This window comes from Schistocerca americana, chromosome 9 (genome assembly GCF_021461395.2).
Source record: "Schistocerca americana isolate TAMUIC-IGC-003095 chromosome 9, iqSchAmer2.1, whole genome shotgun sequence".
Classification (NCBI taxonomy): Eukaryota; Metazoa; Arthropoda; class Insecta; order Orthoptera; family Acrididae; genus Schistocerca; species Schistocerca americana.
This window is the reverse complement of record NC_060127.1, coordinates 106,279,258-106,295,677: the sequence shown is the minus strand read 5'-3', so window position 1 is coordinate 106,295,677 and position 16,420 is coordinate 106,279,258. Positions and strand designations below refer to the sequence as shown.

At 44.4% G+C, this 16,420-nt stretch overlaps 1 protein-coding gene across 1 annotated transcript in view; it reads left to right on the top strand.

Moving 5' to 3' along the window:
* The window catches only part of LOC124550612 (protein PALS1-like), a 570,361-nt gene that overhangs the window by 392,240 nt on the left and 161,701 nt on the right, over window positions 1–16,420 (top strand). Inside the window, exon 4 of the mRNA XM_047125331.1 lies at window positions 1,041–1,322. Within this exon, the coding sequence (XP_046981287.1) occupies window positions 1,041–1,322 (282 nt within the window). The remainder of the gene's footprint in view (window positions 1–1,040; window positions 1,323–16,420) is intronic.

The window sequence follows — 16,420 nt, the reverse complement described above, 5'->3', positions numbered from 1 at the left end:
ACGTTTCTACATTCTTAATGGAGCCGGCCGTAGTGGCCGAGAGGTTCTAGGCGCTACAGTCTGGAACCGCGCGACTGCTATGGTCGCAGGTTCGAATCCTGCATCGGCCATGGATGTGTGAGGTGTCCTTAGGTTAGTTATGTTTAAGTAGTTCCAAGTCCTAGGGGACTGATGACCTTAGATGTTAAGTCCCATTGTGCTCAGAGACATTTGAACCATTTTGTCATTTCTTAATGGAAAGTAAACAAATTTACTTGTATAATAATGTTTGCTACTTTGGATGTTCTGGAAAACTACTGCAGACACACGCCTGAGGCATGTTTTCTTAGATTCACCAGACCAATAACAACAACATAAATGGAAATCGTGCATTACTTTAACCTCGTACAGTTTTGCGATGGTTTCATATTAGCGAAGTTGTTAAATTTCAGGAAAAATCTTTTATTAGCCATAACACAATAAGTAAACATATGCGGACCTATGTTTACGTGAAGTTTTTTTCTTTAGTTTTACTTGTAGAATAACATATTAAAATATTTGCATATCTTCGTGGAATCTCTCTCTCTCTCTCTCTCTCTCTCTCTCTCTCTCTCTCTCTCTCTCTCTCTCTCTCTCTCTGTCCATCGAGCGAGAGAGCGAGCCAACCGATGTGTTCTCCACCAAGCCTACATTTATTTTACAGATGTCTTCAATGAACTGTGATAGAAGTCCGAACAGGGGATTGACGTACTAGGCCATGCGTTGAACTATGATATAGTGCATTGATATTGGCTAGCCACCAGCCGTAAACCTGAAATAAAAGGCGTCATATCACAGTCGCTGAGTTCATCCACATTAATAACGGTAACTTGGTATATATGAGAGGTGTGTGTGTGTGTGTGTGTGTGTGTGTTGCTGTCACATGTAAAATATCCACCTAAACGATGAGTGTGGTCTCTCAAATTGAATGCCGCAGTTCGATTTCCAAGTGTAAATTGTTACAAAAGACACGAGTCAGACGTGCTGCAGGGGGGAGCTTCACTGGCTACGTTTGCTGGCAGGGCGGCGCGCCCAACGGCAGCGCCTCGGGCGGCTACTCGACGCCGGCGTCGCCCCCCAAGCCGGTGCCGCCCCCGCGCGACCACCTGCGCATCGAGCAGGACGGCCGGCTCGTCAACCGCGCGCCGCCCCCGCAGCTGCCCGCCAGGTCGCCGCTCGCCGCTGCAGCCGCGGCCGCCGCCTCCTCCGCCGCCCCCGCCGCCCAGGACGCCGCCCCCGCCGTGTCGCCCGCGCCCGGCACCACGCCCACCCGTCAGCAGCTGGACAGCATCCGCAAGTACCAGGTGGGTCTACCCTACCCTAGCCTACCACTAGCGTTGTATTGTACGTTAACCGGGGACCTAGAAACGACGGAGAGGCTCCGTCCCCGCCGCAGCCGCAGTGGTCCGCAACCCCACGACGACTACCGCAGTCTACTTCACACCTCCGCCGCCCCACACCGAACTCAGGGTTTTGTGCGGTTCGGCTCCCGGTGGACCCCCCCCCCCCCCCCCCCCCCAGCGAACGTCTCACAGCAGACTAGTGTAGCCCCTATGTTTGCGTGGTAGAGTTATGGTGGTGTACGCGTACGTGGAGAATTTGTTTGCGCAGCAATCGCCGACGTAGTGTAACTGAGGCGAAATAAGGGGAACCAGCCCGCATTCGCCGAGGCAGATGGAAAACCGCCTACAAACCGTCCACAGACTGGCCGGCTCACCGGACCTCGAAATAAGTCCGCCGGGCGGATTCGTGCCGGGGACCGGGCGCTCCTTCCCGCCCGGAAAGCTGTGCGTCAGACCGCACGGCCAACCGGGCGGGCTCCACTAGCATTACTTGTTTAAACAGTCGATTAGGTTATTTTGCGTTGCAAAGCGGTTGGGCGTCGTTAACGGACCTCGAAAACAACCCAACCAATCAGAGGAGTCTAGAAAATGACATTTAAAATTTACATTGACCTCTTAAGGGAGTACTGCAAAGAAGAATAGAAGGAATACAAAGTAAGGGTAAGTGTGAGCTACGAATAAAGTAACAGGGTGAGCTGGTAAGGTGGAAGGGTATAAAGACAGGAGGACGAAGAGGACAGAACGAAGTAAGATAGGAGCAGAAGTAGACGGGAGATAGTTGGAGAGGTAGGCAGAAGAAAAGTGCAATAGTATCAAAGATACGACGAGGATAGAAAAACAGTAATGGGATGGGTTATGAAAGGAAGCAGGGAAAAGTGAAGAGAGATAGAGGAAGTGGTGAGAAAATGATGTGAGCACTATACACAGAGAAGGAAGGTTATGGAGTGGTAGCAAGAATGGAAAGACGAAGATTGAAAGTAAGATACATAGGAGGGTAGAAGAGGATGGAACAAATCTGTGAAGATCGAAGGGAAGGAAGGAGGGACGGTGGTAGCAAAGAAGGAAAAGTATGATGACGAGAATAGCAAAAGTAAGAAATATAGTAGGTGAAAGCAAAAAGTATAGGAGGGAGAGTATGGAAGGAAGTGGGAAAGACAGAGAAAAGAGATCCAGGGTAGGTTGAGAGGTATGACGAAATGCAGTTATAGGAAAGATAGTACTAGTTGAGGAAACAGTGTGCGTTATAGGAAGAAGATTAGACAGTAGGAGGCTCAAGAAAAACGTAGAAGTACAGAAAGTATTAACGTATGGAGGCAGAATTGAGAAACGCCATAAGGAGCTGGGGAAATTAAGAAATGAAAGCAGATGGAAACAGGGTAAGTGATGGTAAGAACAACAAAGGATGTGACATGATACTTTTTTTGCTCCAAACTTAAATTTCTGCAATAAATATTGCTCTTCTGGTATATAGGCATGGACAGGAGCAAAGATGACGACACATTAGTCTACATTAGAAAAAAACTACTCAACTTCAAATTCGAGACAGAGGTGAAAATATCACGGCTGAGCGCAACCACTGAAGACTGATTTTGTTAGTCTGGGCAGTAACGCACGTCAGGTGTCCATTTTAATTGCGTGACAGATATGTTTGTCTTAAAGCATCCAACTGGCGTATGTTTCGTTCGAATGGCTGCACTGTGGAATACTGTACCGGCTTAAATTGATTTGGACGACGTATCGACAAAGGAAACTCGTCCAAAGTTGGTGAAGTTGTTTGCTCGTTAATAAGAGAGACCCAAGATAACAGTTTTTCATTGAAAGTCACTTACTTTTTTACATTTTGCTGTGATGAATACGAATATGGTAACAAAAAGGCTGTGTCACCCACTACTTTTCACATTGAATACTTAATATTTTAAAAAAAGATTTTTAGCGATTTTATTGATATACGTCTTCAGTTAATAATAATATGAAGCTGAAATTTTGATGGTAGTGGGTTGCACTGGGTAGTGACCCACCCAGATAGCCAAGGGATGTTCAGAGAACACTTCTGGGACGCGGGAAGGCGAACCAGCCCCGAACAGACTCTGCCTCGCGAATTATCAACAAGGAGTGCCGAGGCGGATTTTGATGTGATTTTTAGGCGGTTTTCCACATCCAGTGGACAGTGTGAAAGGAGGATATAAGATGAACATCAACAAGAGCAAACCGAGGATAATGGAGTGTAATCGAGTTAACTCGGGTGATGCTGAGGGAATTAGATTAGGAAATGAGACACTTAAAGTAGTAAATGAGTTTTGCTATTTGGGGAGCAAAATAACTGATGATGGTCGAAGTAGAGAGGATATAAAATGTAGACTGGCAATGGCAAGGAAAGCGATTCTGAAGAAGAGAAATTTGTAAACATCGAATATAGATTTAAGTGTCAGAAAGTCATTTCTGAAAGTATTTGTATGCAGTGTGGCCATGTATGGAAGTGAAACGTGGACGATAAATAGTTTAGACGAGAAGAGAATAGAAGCTTTCGAAATGTGGTGCTACAGAAGAGTGCTGAAGATTAGCTGGATAGATCACGTAACTAATGAGGAGGTATTGAATAGGATTGGGGAGAAGTTTGTGGCACAACTTGACTAGAAGAAGGGATCGGTTGGTAGGACATGTTCTGAGGCATCAAGGGATCACCAATTTAGTACTGGAGGGCAGCGTGGAGGGTAAAAATCGTCGAGGGAGACCAAGAGATTAATGCTCTAAACAGATACAGAAGGATGTAGGTTGCAGTAAGTACTGGGAGATGAAGAAGCTTGCACAGGATAGAGTAGCATGGAGAGCTGCATCAAACCAGTCTCAGGACTGAAGACCACAACAGCAACAACGTTCTCGTTTGTGTTTGCCGTCTGAGTTATCTGTCGTTTTAGTGTTCGACGCGCGGGCTGTCGACCGCGTTTTACTTTTTATCCGTCGTAGCAGCATGGCGAAGGCCGCTTTTTTAGTTCACGACCTCCGTTTCTCCACATTCCTGTTTTTAGCTTCCTCTTCCATCGTTTGAAATTAACCTGTAGTCGTTTTTAACTCCTCTCTTTGTACTCGTGTTCTACAGTTCTGACATAAGTGCTCATGACCCTAGTTGTTGTTGCACCCTATAACGGCTCTTCTTCTTGATGATTTGTTTTGATTTGTACTTGGCCTCGGCTAAAACTCGGCGACAGTCGGTAGAGTGTTGACATCGTTATCAAGTTACGAAGACGACGTTACACAAAATAACAGTGCTGAGCCGAAATGTCGACGTGCGTGAGATATTTGCCCCTCCAAGAATCGTAATTAATCGTTCGTAATCGATGTTTAACTGATGAAATATTAATGATAAAACCAATACAGTCACATCCACAACAAATTCCCTACAAGCTGGTCGTAATTTCAAGTATCTAAGAAATCGTAACAGTGGGCTTGTTATTTTAGTCAAAGATTCTACACAAGCGCCGAGCGCTACAGTCAAATATTACCGCTGCGCGTAATTATTACTCGGCAGTTTCATGTCAATAATTTGATAGAATTTTAAATCACAAATGCACGACTTGGCACGAGAGGGTGTTTTATTGCACAGTATCAGTCACTTCCTAACCGAGCCTTGAGAAGAAAACTTTCCCAGGTGTTGGGGGTATTTAAATTATATGCCTCGGACCTATCACTGTAGTTCCATAAACCACTGGCTATTATGAATGAAAATTGTCTATCAGTGTTCGTTGCCTAAATCACTGTCTAAGTAATGTTTAGTTCAATTATTTAGTTAAAAGTTCACTTTACTCCAGTAGGTAAAAGTCCTCCGTTCGAATTCTAATGCCGTGATATTTGAAGTCAGAAGATCGTATTACTGCGTCATAATAGATCGCAATTATTCAATCTCAAAAACAATCTAAGCGCGCCCACATGTACGAGCATTCAAATATATGACCTGCTTCGGCTAACTCTCGTAACGTAGTGGCAATGCATTGAATTATACTTAGTCATTACTCACGATTCCCAAAGAGTACTTATACGGAGTATTCTTTGGGATCGTTGGTTCTACTTTGCGAATGATGTTGTTGTTGTTGTTGTTGTGGTTGTTGTTGTTGTGATCTTCAGTCCTGAGACTGGTTTGATGCAGCTCTCCATGCTACTCTATCCTGTGCAAGCTTCTTCATCTCCCAGTACCTACTGCAATCTACATCCTTTTGAATCTGTTTAGTGTATTCATCGCTTGGTCTCCCTCTACGATTTTTACCCTCCACGCTGCCCTCCAATACTAAATTGGTGATCCCTTGATGCCTCAGAACATGTCCTACCAACCGATCCCTTCTTCTAGTCAAGTTGTGCCACAAACTCCTCTTCCCCCCAATTCTATTTAATACCTCCTCATTAGTTATGTGATCTACCATCTAATCTTCAGCATTCTTCTGTAGCACCACATTTCAAAAGCTTCTATTCTCTTCTTGTCTAAACTATTTATCGTCCACATTTCACTTCCATACATGGCTACACTCCGTACAAATATTTTCAGAAACGTTTTCCTGACACTTAAATCTATACTGGATGTTAACAAATTTCCCTTCTTCAGAAACGCCATCCTTGCCATTGCCAGTCTACATTTTATATCCTCTCTACATCGACCATCATCAGTTATTTTGCTCCCCAAATAGCAAAACTCCTTTACTACTTTTAAGTGTCTCATTTCCTAATCTAATTCCTTCAGCATCACCCGACTTAATTGGACTACATTCCATTATCCTCGTTTTGCTTTTGATGATGTTCATCTTATATCCTCCTTTCAAGACACTATCCATTCCGTTCAACTGCTCTTCCAAGTCCTTTGCTGTCTCTGACAGACAATGTCATCGGCGAACCTCAAAGTTTTTATTTCTTCTCCATGGATTTTAATACCTACTCTGAATTTTTCTTTTGGTTCCTTCACTGCTTGTTCAATATACAGTTTGAATAACATCGGGGAGAGGCTACAACCCTGTCTCACTCCCTTCCCAACCACTGCTTCCCTTTCATGCCCATCGACTCTTACAACTGCCGTCTGGTTTCTGCACAAATTGTAAATAGCCTTTCGCTCTCTGTATTTTACCCCTGCCACCTTCAGAATCTGAAAGACAGTATTCCACTCAACATTGTCAAAAGCTTTCTCAAAGTCTACAAATGCTAGAAATGTAGGTTTGCCTTTCCTTAATCTTTCTTCTAAGATAAGTCGTAGGGTCAGTATTGCCTCAGTGTGCCAACATTTCTACAGAATCCAAACTGATCTTCCCCAAGGTCGGCTTCTATCAATTTTTCCATCGGTCTGTAAAGAATTCGCGTTAGTATTTTGCAGCCGTGACTTACTAAACTGATAGTTCGGTAATTTTCACATCTGTCGACAATTGCTATCTTTGGGATTGAAATTATTATATTCTTCTTGAAGTCTGAGGGAATTTCGCCTGTCTCATACATCTTGCTCGCCAGATGGTAGAGTTTTGTCAGGACTGGCTCTCCCTAGGCCGTCAGTAGTTGTAATGGAATGCTGTCTACTCCGGGGGCCTTGTTTCGACTCAGGTCTTTCAGTGCCCTATCAAACTCTTCACGCAGTATCATATCTCGCATTTCATCTTCATCTACATCCTCTTCCATTTCCATAATATTGTTCTCAAGTACTTCGCCCTTGTATAGACCCTCTATATACTCCTTCTGCCTTTCTGCTTTCCCTTCTTTGCTTAGAACTGGGTTTCCATCAAAGCTCTTGATATTCATGCAAGTGGTTCTCCTTTCTCCAAAGGTCTCTCTTATTTTCCTGTAGGCAGTATGTATCTTACCCCTAGTGAGATAAGCCTCTACACCCTTACATTTGTCCTCTAGCCATCCCTGCTTAGCCATTTTGCACTTCCCGTCATTATCATTTTTGAGACGTTTGTATTCCCTTTTGGCTGCTTCATTTACTGCATTTTTATATTTTCTCCTTTCATGAATTAAATTCAATATTTCTTATGTTACCCAAGGGTTTCTACTAGACATCGTCTTTTTACGTATTTGATCCTCTGTTGCCATCACTATTTCATCCCTCAGAGCTACCCATTCTTCTTCTACTGTATTTCTTTCCCCCTTCCTGTCAATTGTTCCCTTATGCTCTCCCTGAAACTCTGTACAACCTCTGGTTCTTTCAGTTAATCCAGGTCCCATCTCCTTAAATTCCCACCGTTTTGCAGTTTCCTATTAATAATGATAATTGGAACTTCGTTCGCTTATTCACTTTTCTGGGAATTTGGGAGTCGGGGGGAAATCTTTGGGGTATTGGGAGCTAGTTTTTGATTTTTATTTCTCGTCCGCGGAAGTGGCATTACAACCCTAAAACAAAACAATGCTTAGACACGCACGCACGTGAACGTGTTTTCGCGCACGGCGCTCTGACAGGTGCGCGACGTGCCTGCTGTGTGGCCGCATTCCTGCCGGCTTTGCCCCACGCGGGGCTTCTCCCGGGGAGACGAGACAGGCCGGTGTCTGCCCAGTACCTGCCGCCGATGTACCTGCCGGCCTACCTGTCGCAGTCCCTGTGGTTAGGGAGGGGGACGGAACCCAGCGGCCTGCTCTTTCAGCGCCTGTTCGCCAAATGCCGATCCCAGCAGCTATACCCAAAGTTCGGCCAGCGACGGCATACTTCCATCCCTCACTCACCTGTCTCACGTTTACATTCAACACACCTCCGAAAGGGCCTAAATTGAACATTGGGAAGCGCGCCGCAGTGTCGTATTCACTTGGTGGCAGTGAGCAGATACTGCTAGCGTGATGAGACGTCGATTGTCCGAGCGGCACTTGTTTTACACGAATGGGTCTGCGAATCAGTTGTAAATACAGGGTCCCCAATGACTGAACTATATGAAATGAAATCTAAATCTACGTGATTACTCTGCTATTCACAATAAAGTGCCTGGCAGAGGGTTCAGTGAACCACCTTCAAGCTTTCAAATAACTTCCGGGAATTCAGCCAGGTTACACTTGCAGCGACCGCCGATATTTCGGCGGCACAACACCCCGCCATTTTGAAGGCAAACTGCAACGGACAGGCGGCGTACATGCAAATTTAAAACCTCGGTTCTCGGACTGAAGCAGGAAAGATGACACACACATTGAACACTTGTGCCACCAAAGATGACCAAAGTCAGAGCTATCGATAGTGAGATACGAACTCGCAGACGAGGTAGCATTGACTCTGCCCCTCTGTTTTTTTGCCGGCCGGTGTGGCCGTGCGGTTCTAGGTGCTTCAGTCTGGAACCGCGTGACCGCCACGGTCGCAGTTTCAAATCCTGCCTCGGGCATGGATGCGTGTGATGTCCTTAGGTTAGTTAGGTTTAAGTAGTTCTAAGCTCTAGGGAACTGATGACCTCAGATGTTAAGTCCCATAGTGCTCAGAGCCATTTGAACCATATGAACCATCCTCTGTTTTTTGACAAGGGAGAGAGCCGGATTCCAAACAGAGTTTAAACAGAAACCTCCATCCCTGTTAACGAGGTTGCTCGCTAATTTAATCTCAACTGCCTCCCTAATAACACTGTCCCAATATAATTGGAAGGAGACAGCATTGGTCGTATTTTTTTGTTTTATTATCCGCAAATTGATTTTCGGTCACTTAGTGATCATCCTCAGTGCTGTAATATACAATTAAAATTGGTAGGCACTGGTATCAACAAGCTTAGAGCGATCACATAAACTGACTAGTGCCTACCAATTTTAATTGTATATTACAGCACTGAGGATGGTCGCTAAGTAACCGAAAATCGATTTTGCGGATAATAAAACAAAAAAATACGACCAATGCTGTCTCCTTCCAATTATATCCATTATCTGGTCGTGGTGCACAGAACACTCCATGGAGTCGCCAATCAATACTGTCCCAATAGCTGGACTTGCATTCCAATATCTCGGTGTTATTATATAACATGGAATCACCAGTATCCAAGCAATGTTCGGCAACAGCAGATCTATTTGGCTGCTGTAATCGTGTGTGCCGTTTGTGCTCAGTACATCGGTCCTCCATGGTCCTGATACTTCGACCAACATATGCCATTGCGCAGCTACAAGGAATACGATATACACCCGCCTTACGCAGTCCAAGATCATCCTTAACGGAACTCAAAAGTGGTCTAATTTTAGATGGAGGTCGGAAAACACATTTCACATCGTACTTCCGTAAAATACGACCGATCTTGTTGGACGTGTTTCCTACGTAAGGCAAAAAGGCAGTAGACTTACGTGTTGACTCAGAATTATCATCAATCACCCGATGTACAGTTGGTCGATAGCGCAACGCACGTTCAATCTGTCTATCACTATCACTATAACCCTTTTTACGAAATGTAACTTCAAGATGGGACAGCTCAGTTGGCAAGGTCTCAGCGTCAGAAACGACATGTGCCCTGTGTACTGAGGTACGAAGTACCCCTTCACGCTGAGCTGGATGGTGACAACTATTAGCCTGTAAGTACAGGTCGGTGTGAGTACGTTTCCTGTAGACTGCATGTCCCAATGATCCATCATCCTTTCTCCTAACCAACACGTCAAGAAAGGGAAAGCAACCATCCTCTTCCACCTCCATCCTAAAACGAATGTTTGGGTGGATCGAGTTAAGATGTTCTAGAAAGACATTCAAATTCTCCCCACCATGAGGCCAAACAACGAAGGTATCGTCAACGTATCTAAAGAAACAGGCGGGTTTCAAAGGCGCCGACTCCAATGCACGTTCCTCGTAGTCTTCCATAAACAAATTTGCGATCACAGGAGACCACGGACTACCCATCGCAACTCCATCTGTCTGCTCGTAATATTTCAAGCTCTCTCTCTACCGTTCCACTCTCGAACGGCACGCGGGAAAGGCGAGCACTTAAATTTTTCTGAGCGAGCCCTCATTTCTCTTATTTTATCGTGATGATCATTTCTCCCTATGTAGGTGGGTGCCAACAGAATGTTTTCGCAATCGGAGGAGAAAGCTGTTGATTGAAATTTCATGAGAAGATCCCGTCGCAACGGAAAACGCCTTTGTTTTAATGATTGCCACTCCAGTTTCCGTATCATGTCTGTGACACTATCTCCCCTATTTCGCGATAATACAAAACGAGCTGCTCTTCTTTGTACTTTTTCGATGTCATCCGTCAGTCCCACTTGATGCGGATCCCACACCGCACAACAATACTCCAGAATATGGCGGACAAGCGTGGTGTAAGCAGTCTCTTTGGTAGACCTGTTGCACCTTCTAAGTGTTCTTCCAATGAATCAGTCTTTGGTTTGCTCTACCCACAATATTATCTATGTGATCGTTGCAATTTAGGTTATTTGCAATTGTAATCCCTAAGTATTTAGTTGAATTTACAGCCTTCAGATTTGTGCGACTTATCGCGTAATCGAAATTTAGCTGATTTCTTTTAGTACTCATGTGAATAACTTCACACTTTTCCTTATTCAGTGTCAATTGCCACATTTCGCACCATACAGATATCTTATCTAAAACATTTTGAAAGTTGTTTTCATCATCTGATGACTTAAAAAGACGGTAAATGACAGCATCATCTGCAAACAAGCTAAGACGGCTACTCAGATTGTCTCCTATGTCGTTAATATAGATCAGACTGAAGAGCCTAGAACCGCTCGGCCACACCGGCCGGAGATTATAAAGAGCTTGTTGTATTTCACAAGAACGATATTTTCTGAATCCGTGCTGACTATGTGTCAATAAATCGTCTTGTTCGAGGTACTTCATAATGTTCGAATACAGTATATGTTCCAAAACCCTACTGCAAATCGACGTTAGTGATATATGCCTGTAATTCAGCGGATTACTCTTACTCCCCTTTCTGGGTATTGGTGTGACTTGAGCTATTTTCCAGTCTTTAGGTACGGATCTTTTTGTGAGCGAGTGGTTGTATATAATTGCTAAATATGGAGCTATTTTATCAGCATACTCTGAGAGGAACCTGACTGGTATACAATCTGGACCGCAGGCTTTGCCTTTATTAAGTGATTTAAGCTGCTTCGTTACTCCGAGGATATCTACTTCTGTGTTTCTTATCTTGGCAGTTGCTCTTGATTGGAATTCAGGAATATTTACTTCGTCTTCTTTGGTGAAGGAGTTTCGGAAAAGCGTGTTTAATAATCCTGCCGGCCAGACTGGCCGAGCGGTTCTAGGCGCTACAGTTTGGAACCGCGCGGCCGCTACGGTCGCAGGTTCGAATCCTGCCTCGGGCGTGGATGTGTGTGATGTCCTTAGGTTAGTAAGGTTTAAGTAGTTCTAAGTTCTAGGGGACTGATGACAACAGCAGTTAAGTTCCATGGTGCTCAGAGCCATTTGAACCATTTGAATAATTGTGCTTTAGTGACACTGTCATCAGTGACTTCACCGTTGTTATTGTTCAGTGAAGGTATTGATTGCATCTTGCTACTGGTGAGCTTTATGTATGACCAGAATCTCTTTGGATTTTCTGCCAGATTTCGAGACAGAATTTCGCTGTGGAAATTATTAAAAGCATCTCGCATTGAAGTACGCGCTATATTTGCAACTTCTGGTAAAACTTTTCAAATCGTCGTAACTTCCGAACGGTTTGCGTTAGGACGTTCAAACTGTATGGTTGGCCGCGGTGCTTAATGGGAATTAGTATGCGCTGCATGGTTTGGTTTAGCGACGAAGCCCACTTTCATTTGGATGGGTTCGTCAATAAGCAAAGCTGGCGCATTTGGGAGCCTGAGAATCCGCATTTCGCGATCGAGAAGTCTCTTCACCCTCAACGGTTGACTGTGTGGTGTGCAGTGTCCAGCCACGGAATAATCGATGCGATATTCATCGATGCCACGGTCACTGCCGAACGGTACCTGCAGGTCTTGGAAGATGATTTCATCCCCATTATCCTAAATGACGCTGATTTCGTCATGATGTGGTTCATTAAAACGGAGCTCGATACCATCGAAGCAGGAGCGTGTTTGATCTCGTGTAGGAAAACTTTGGGAGCTGCATTCTGGCTCTGGGGTGCCCAGAGGCCATTGGCATGGGCCCCGATTGGCCGCCATATTCTCCGCATCTGAACACGTGCGACTCCTTTTTCTGGGTCTATATTGTAAATGGTTCAAATGGCTCTGAGCACTATGCGACTTAACTTCTGAGGTCATCAGTCGCCTAGAACTTAGAACTACTTAAACCTAACTAACCTAAGGACATCACACACATCCATGCCCGAGGCAGGATTCGAACCTGCGACCGTAGCGGTCCCGCGGTTCCAGACTGAAGCGCCTTTAACCGCACGGCCACACCGGCCGGCTGGTCTATATTGAAGACAAGGTGCACAGCAGTAACCTGAAAACCATTGCTGCGCTGAAAACACCCATTCAGTAGGTCATCGACGGCATCGATGTTCCGGCACTTCAGCGGGTCATGTAGGATTTCGCAATTCGTCTGCGCCATCTCTCCAATGATAGCAGGCATATCGAACAGGTCATAACCAAAATCCGAATACCTGTAGTGACGTTTATATGTTGAATAAAGTGTGTGCACGCCGTAGTTCGTAACTAATTTACGTTTCTCTTTTCATATAGTTCAATAATTGTCACTATATAGTTAGTCAGTACTATGACAGCTTCACTGCTTTCAATTGAGGTTGTCAGCACATGCGGGATGGCTTTGACCTGGAGACTGCGAATGAAAGGTAGGTAAGGCGCCTGATGGATTTGGAATAGTTGAGGAAATTCTCAACGTTCACGCGTTCGACGACCATGCTCCGAAACTTGCCCAAAGGTGCCAATAGCAGCTGGTCTGTGCTTATACCTTGGGCACACCCCGCAACACGTCAGTATGCCATGTTGCAGGCGCGTAACGGTATTAAGCTGAAAAGTACTTCACGTTTGTTGGCTGTTTATTTAGGTGTAATTAGCAACTTCCTGCTTTTGATAGCTTAATTATTTTCAGCAGAGGGAAATACAGGTAACATTATTAAGCTGAAAAGTTCTGTCACGTTTGTTGGCTGTTTACGAATATTTAGGTATAATTAGCAACTACCTGCTTTTTGATGGCGCAATTATTTTCAGGAGAGGGGAATACAGCAACAAGTCGTGACACTGAAGTGTGTGTGTGTGTGTGTGTGTGTGTGTGTGTGTGTGTGTGTGTGTGTGTGTGTGTGTTTTTGCTCCTATTATACCGGTGTTTTGTGTCTTCCAGTTTCCCAAAGCCCCTCTCTTAGACCTTGTATATATGATCCTTCAGATGGCTCATAGCACTGTTTTTACGATGAACGATTTACATGCTGGCCTCAGTGCTACGCTCAGCGTTAGTGGTCACACATATCCCTCGTAAAGGAGGAATGTAGGGGTGCATAAGGTGCAGTCAACTGAAAACAAGACAGATGGAATAAAAAGTAAGTAAACTGTGTATCATTTCAAAAGTAATCACCCTGCTAATACATGGATCTCACTGTGAGACACGGACCGAGATGGCGCAGTCGCTAGGACACTGGACTCGCATTCGGGAGGACGACGGTTCAAACCAGCGTCCGGCCATCCTGATTTAGATTTTCCGTGGTTTTCCTAAATCGCTTCAGGTAAATGCCGGGATGGTTCCTGTGAAACGGCACGGCCAACTTCCTTCCCCATTCTTCCCTAATCCGATAGGACGGATGACCTCGCTGTTTGGTCCCCTCCCCAGAACCAACCAACCAACCAACCAACATGTAGATGCAGACGCAGAGGTACGCAAGACTTTTTTTTTTAATGAGAGAGTACTTAGCAATTAGTTTGAGACCTTTTAATAACACAGAAAAAACTCCAATTAACATGAACTTTTTATCTTCCTCAATATTATCTTTCTCAGCATTGCCGTACACTATACTGAATACTTTCAAGACACTTTCTTAAATCATATAAAATGTAATGTTTTAGATTCGTAATGAAATTACCTCAACTTAATCTTGGTGGGTGGAACTAATTACAATACTGAAAACATGACTGGAAATTCTTGCTGCATACCAGCATGTAGATACTGTTAGACACACTGAAATCTTTTCGCTGCATTAATTACTAACGTAGCAAAATAAAAATGCAAGTTATCTTTTCTTTCAATCCAATTTTTTCTCTATACAATCGTATCAAATCATACTGTATCCTCAATTACACATAAGGGAGCATCTCAAATATAAGACGGTTGACTGAAAAGTAATGTCTCCACGTTCGTAATTCTTCAACAGTTGGCAGCACTGGTGTGAGGAAGGTACTGGGTTGTTCTGTAGCGTCTTCTCTACAGCTCCAGTTGGCGGGAAGCCTTAGCATTGAGCGATTGTGTTGATACAGTGTAAAGTGTGGAACCCTGCACAGACGGTCGGTCAGTGCGATTTAAGCAACGTGCAGTCAATGAATTCTTGCTAGCAGAAGGTGTCACCCGAATGGAGATTCATCAGCGAATGAAAGCAGTTTATGTGGTGATTGTGTTGATGTGTGTACTGTGCATCGTTGGGCGAGTATGTTTAAAGATGTTGAGGAAGGAGCATCTGACCCGCATGACAAACAAAGAGTTGGACGTCCTGTGACAGCAATCACCGAGTTTTGCAAGCAAAATGTTGACAGATTGATTCAGGACGATCGTCGTATCACTGACAGAGAAATTGCAAGCACAATCGGCATTTCACAAGAAGGTGTGGGCCACATTATTTCTTTGCTTCGCTATCGGAAGATCTGTGCACGGTGGGTATCCCGGATGCTGACTCCCGAAATGAAAGCGCACAGACTCACCACCCTACTGCATCCTCCATACTGTCCAGATTTAGCAGCGTCTGACTACCATCCGTTCCTGATAATGAAAGACGATCTGCGGGGACATGATTATGCTTCTGATGAAGACGTTGAGAGGACTGTGGTTGCGGAAACAGAGTGTCGACTTCTTCCGTGGCGGCTTCAGAAAACTTGTTCATCGCTGGCAAAACTGTGTCGAATTGGCTGGTGATTATGTGTGAAAGTCAATATCGGTAATTAAAGATCGCATTCTAAGGATTATTTCTCCGTTTGATTTATTAAAATATTCCCATCCGAACCCAATTAACGAAGGTGGAGGCATTACTTTTCATTCAACCTTCGTAATTCCATTTTCTGTGCGGCAAGTCCACTATCCAAGTTCCCCTCTCTGCCACGACACAATACTCTCTCTCTCTCTCTCTCTCTCTCTCTCTCTCTCTCTCTCTCTCTCTCTCTCTCTCACGCCTTTGAGACGTCTAATTTCCAAACTGTTATTTTATTTGGCTAGCAGTTTCGGCGATTTATTGTGCCATCTTCAGGCCCCCTCACCGACGTGTAGGAAGATTCCAATCTCATTTCCGGTCAAAATAGGGGCCAGCTTTCAAAGACTGGTATTTGTAGATTTCTGCTTGATACAGCGATCACTTCAGGAATCATCTGCCAAATGTGGCTACCAGTTTCGGCGATTTACTACACCAAGTAAAATGTTGTTGTGGTCTTTAGTCCAGAGACTGGGTTGATGCAGCTCTCCATGCTACTCTATCCTGTGCAAGCTTTTTCATCTCCCAGTACCTACTGCAACCTACATATTTCTGAATCTGTTTAGTGTATTCATCTCTTGGTCTCCCTCTACGATTTTTACTCTCCACGCTGCCCCCCCCACTGCCAAACCGTTGATCCCTTGATGCCTCAGAATATGCCCTACCAACCGATCCCTTCTTCTAGTCAAGTTGTGGCACAAATTTCTCTTCTCTCCAATTCTGTTCAATACCTCCTTATTAGTTATGTGATCTACCCATCTAATCTTCAGCACTCTTCTGTAGCACGACAGTTCGAAAGCTTCTATTCTCTTCTTGCCTAAACTGTTTATCGTCCACGTTTCACTTCCATACATGGCTACACTCCATACAAATATCTTCAGAAAGCACTTGCTGACACTTAAATCTATACTCGATGTTAACAAATTTCTCTTCTTCAGAAATGCTTTTCTTGCCATTGCCAGTCTACATTTTATATCCTCTCTACTTCGACCATCATAAGTTATTTTCTCCCCAAATAGCAAAGCTCATTTACTATTT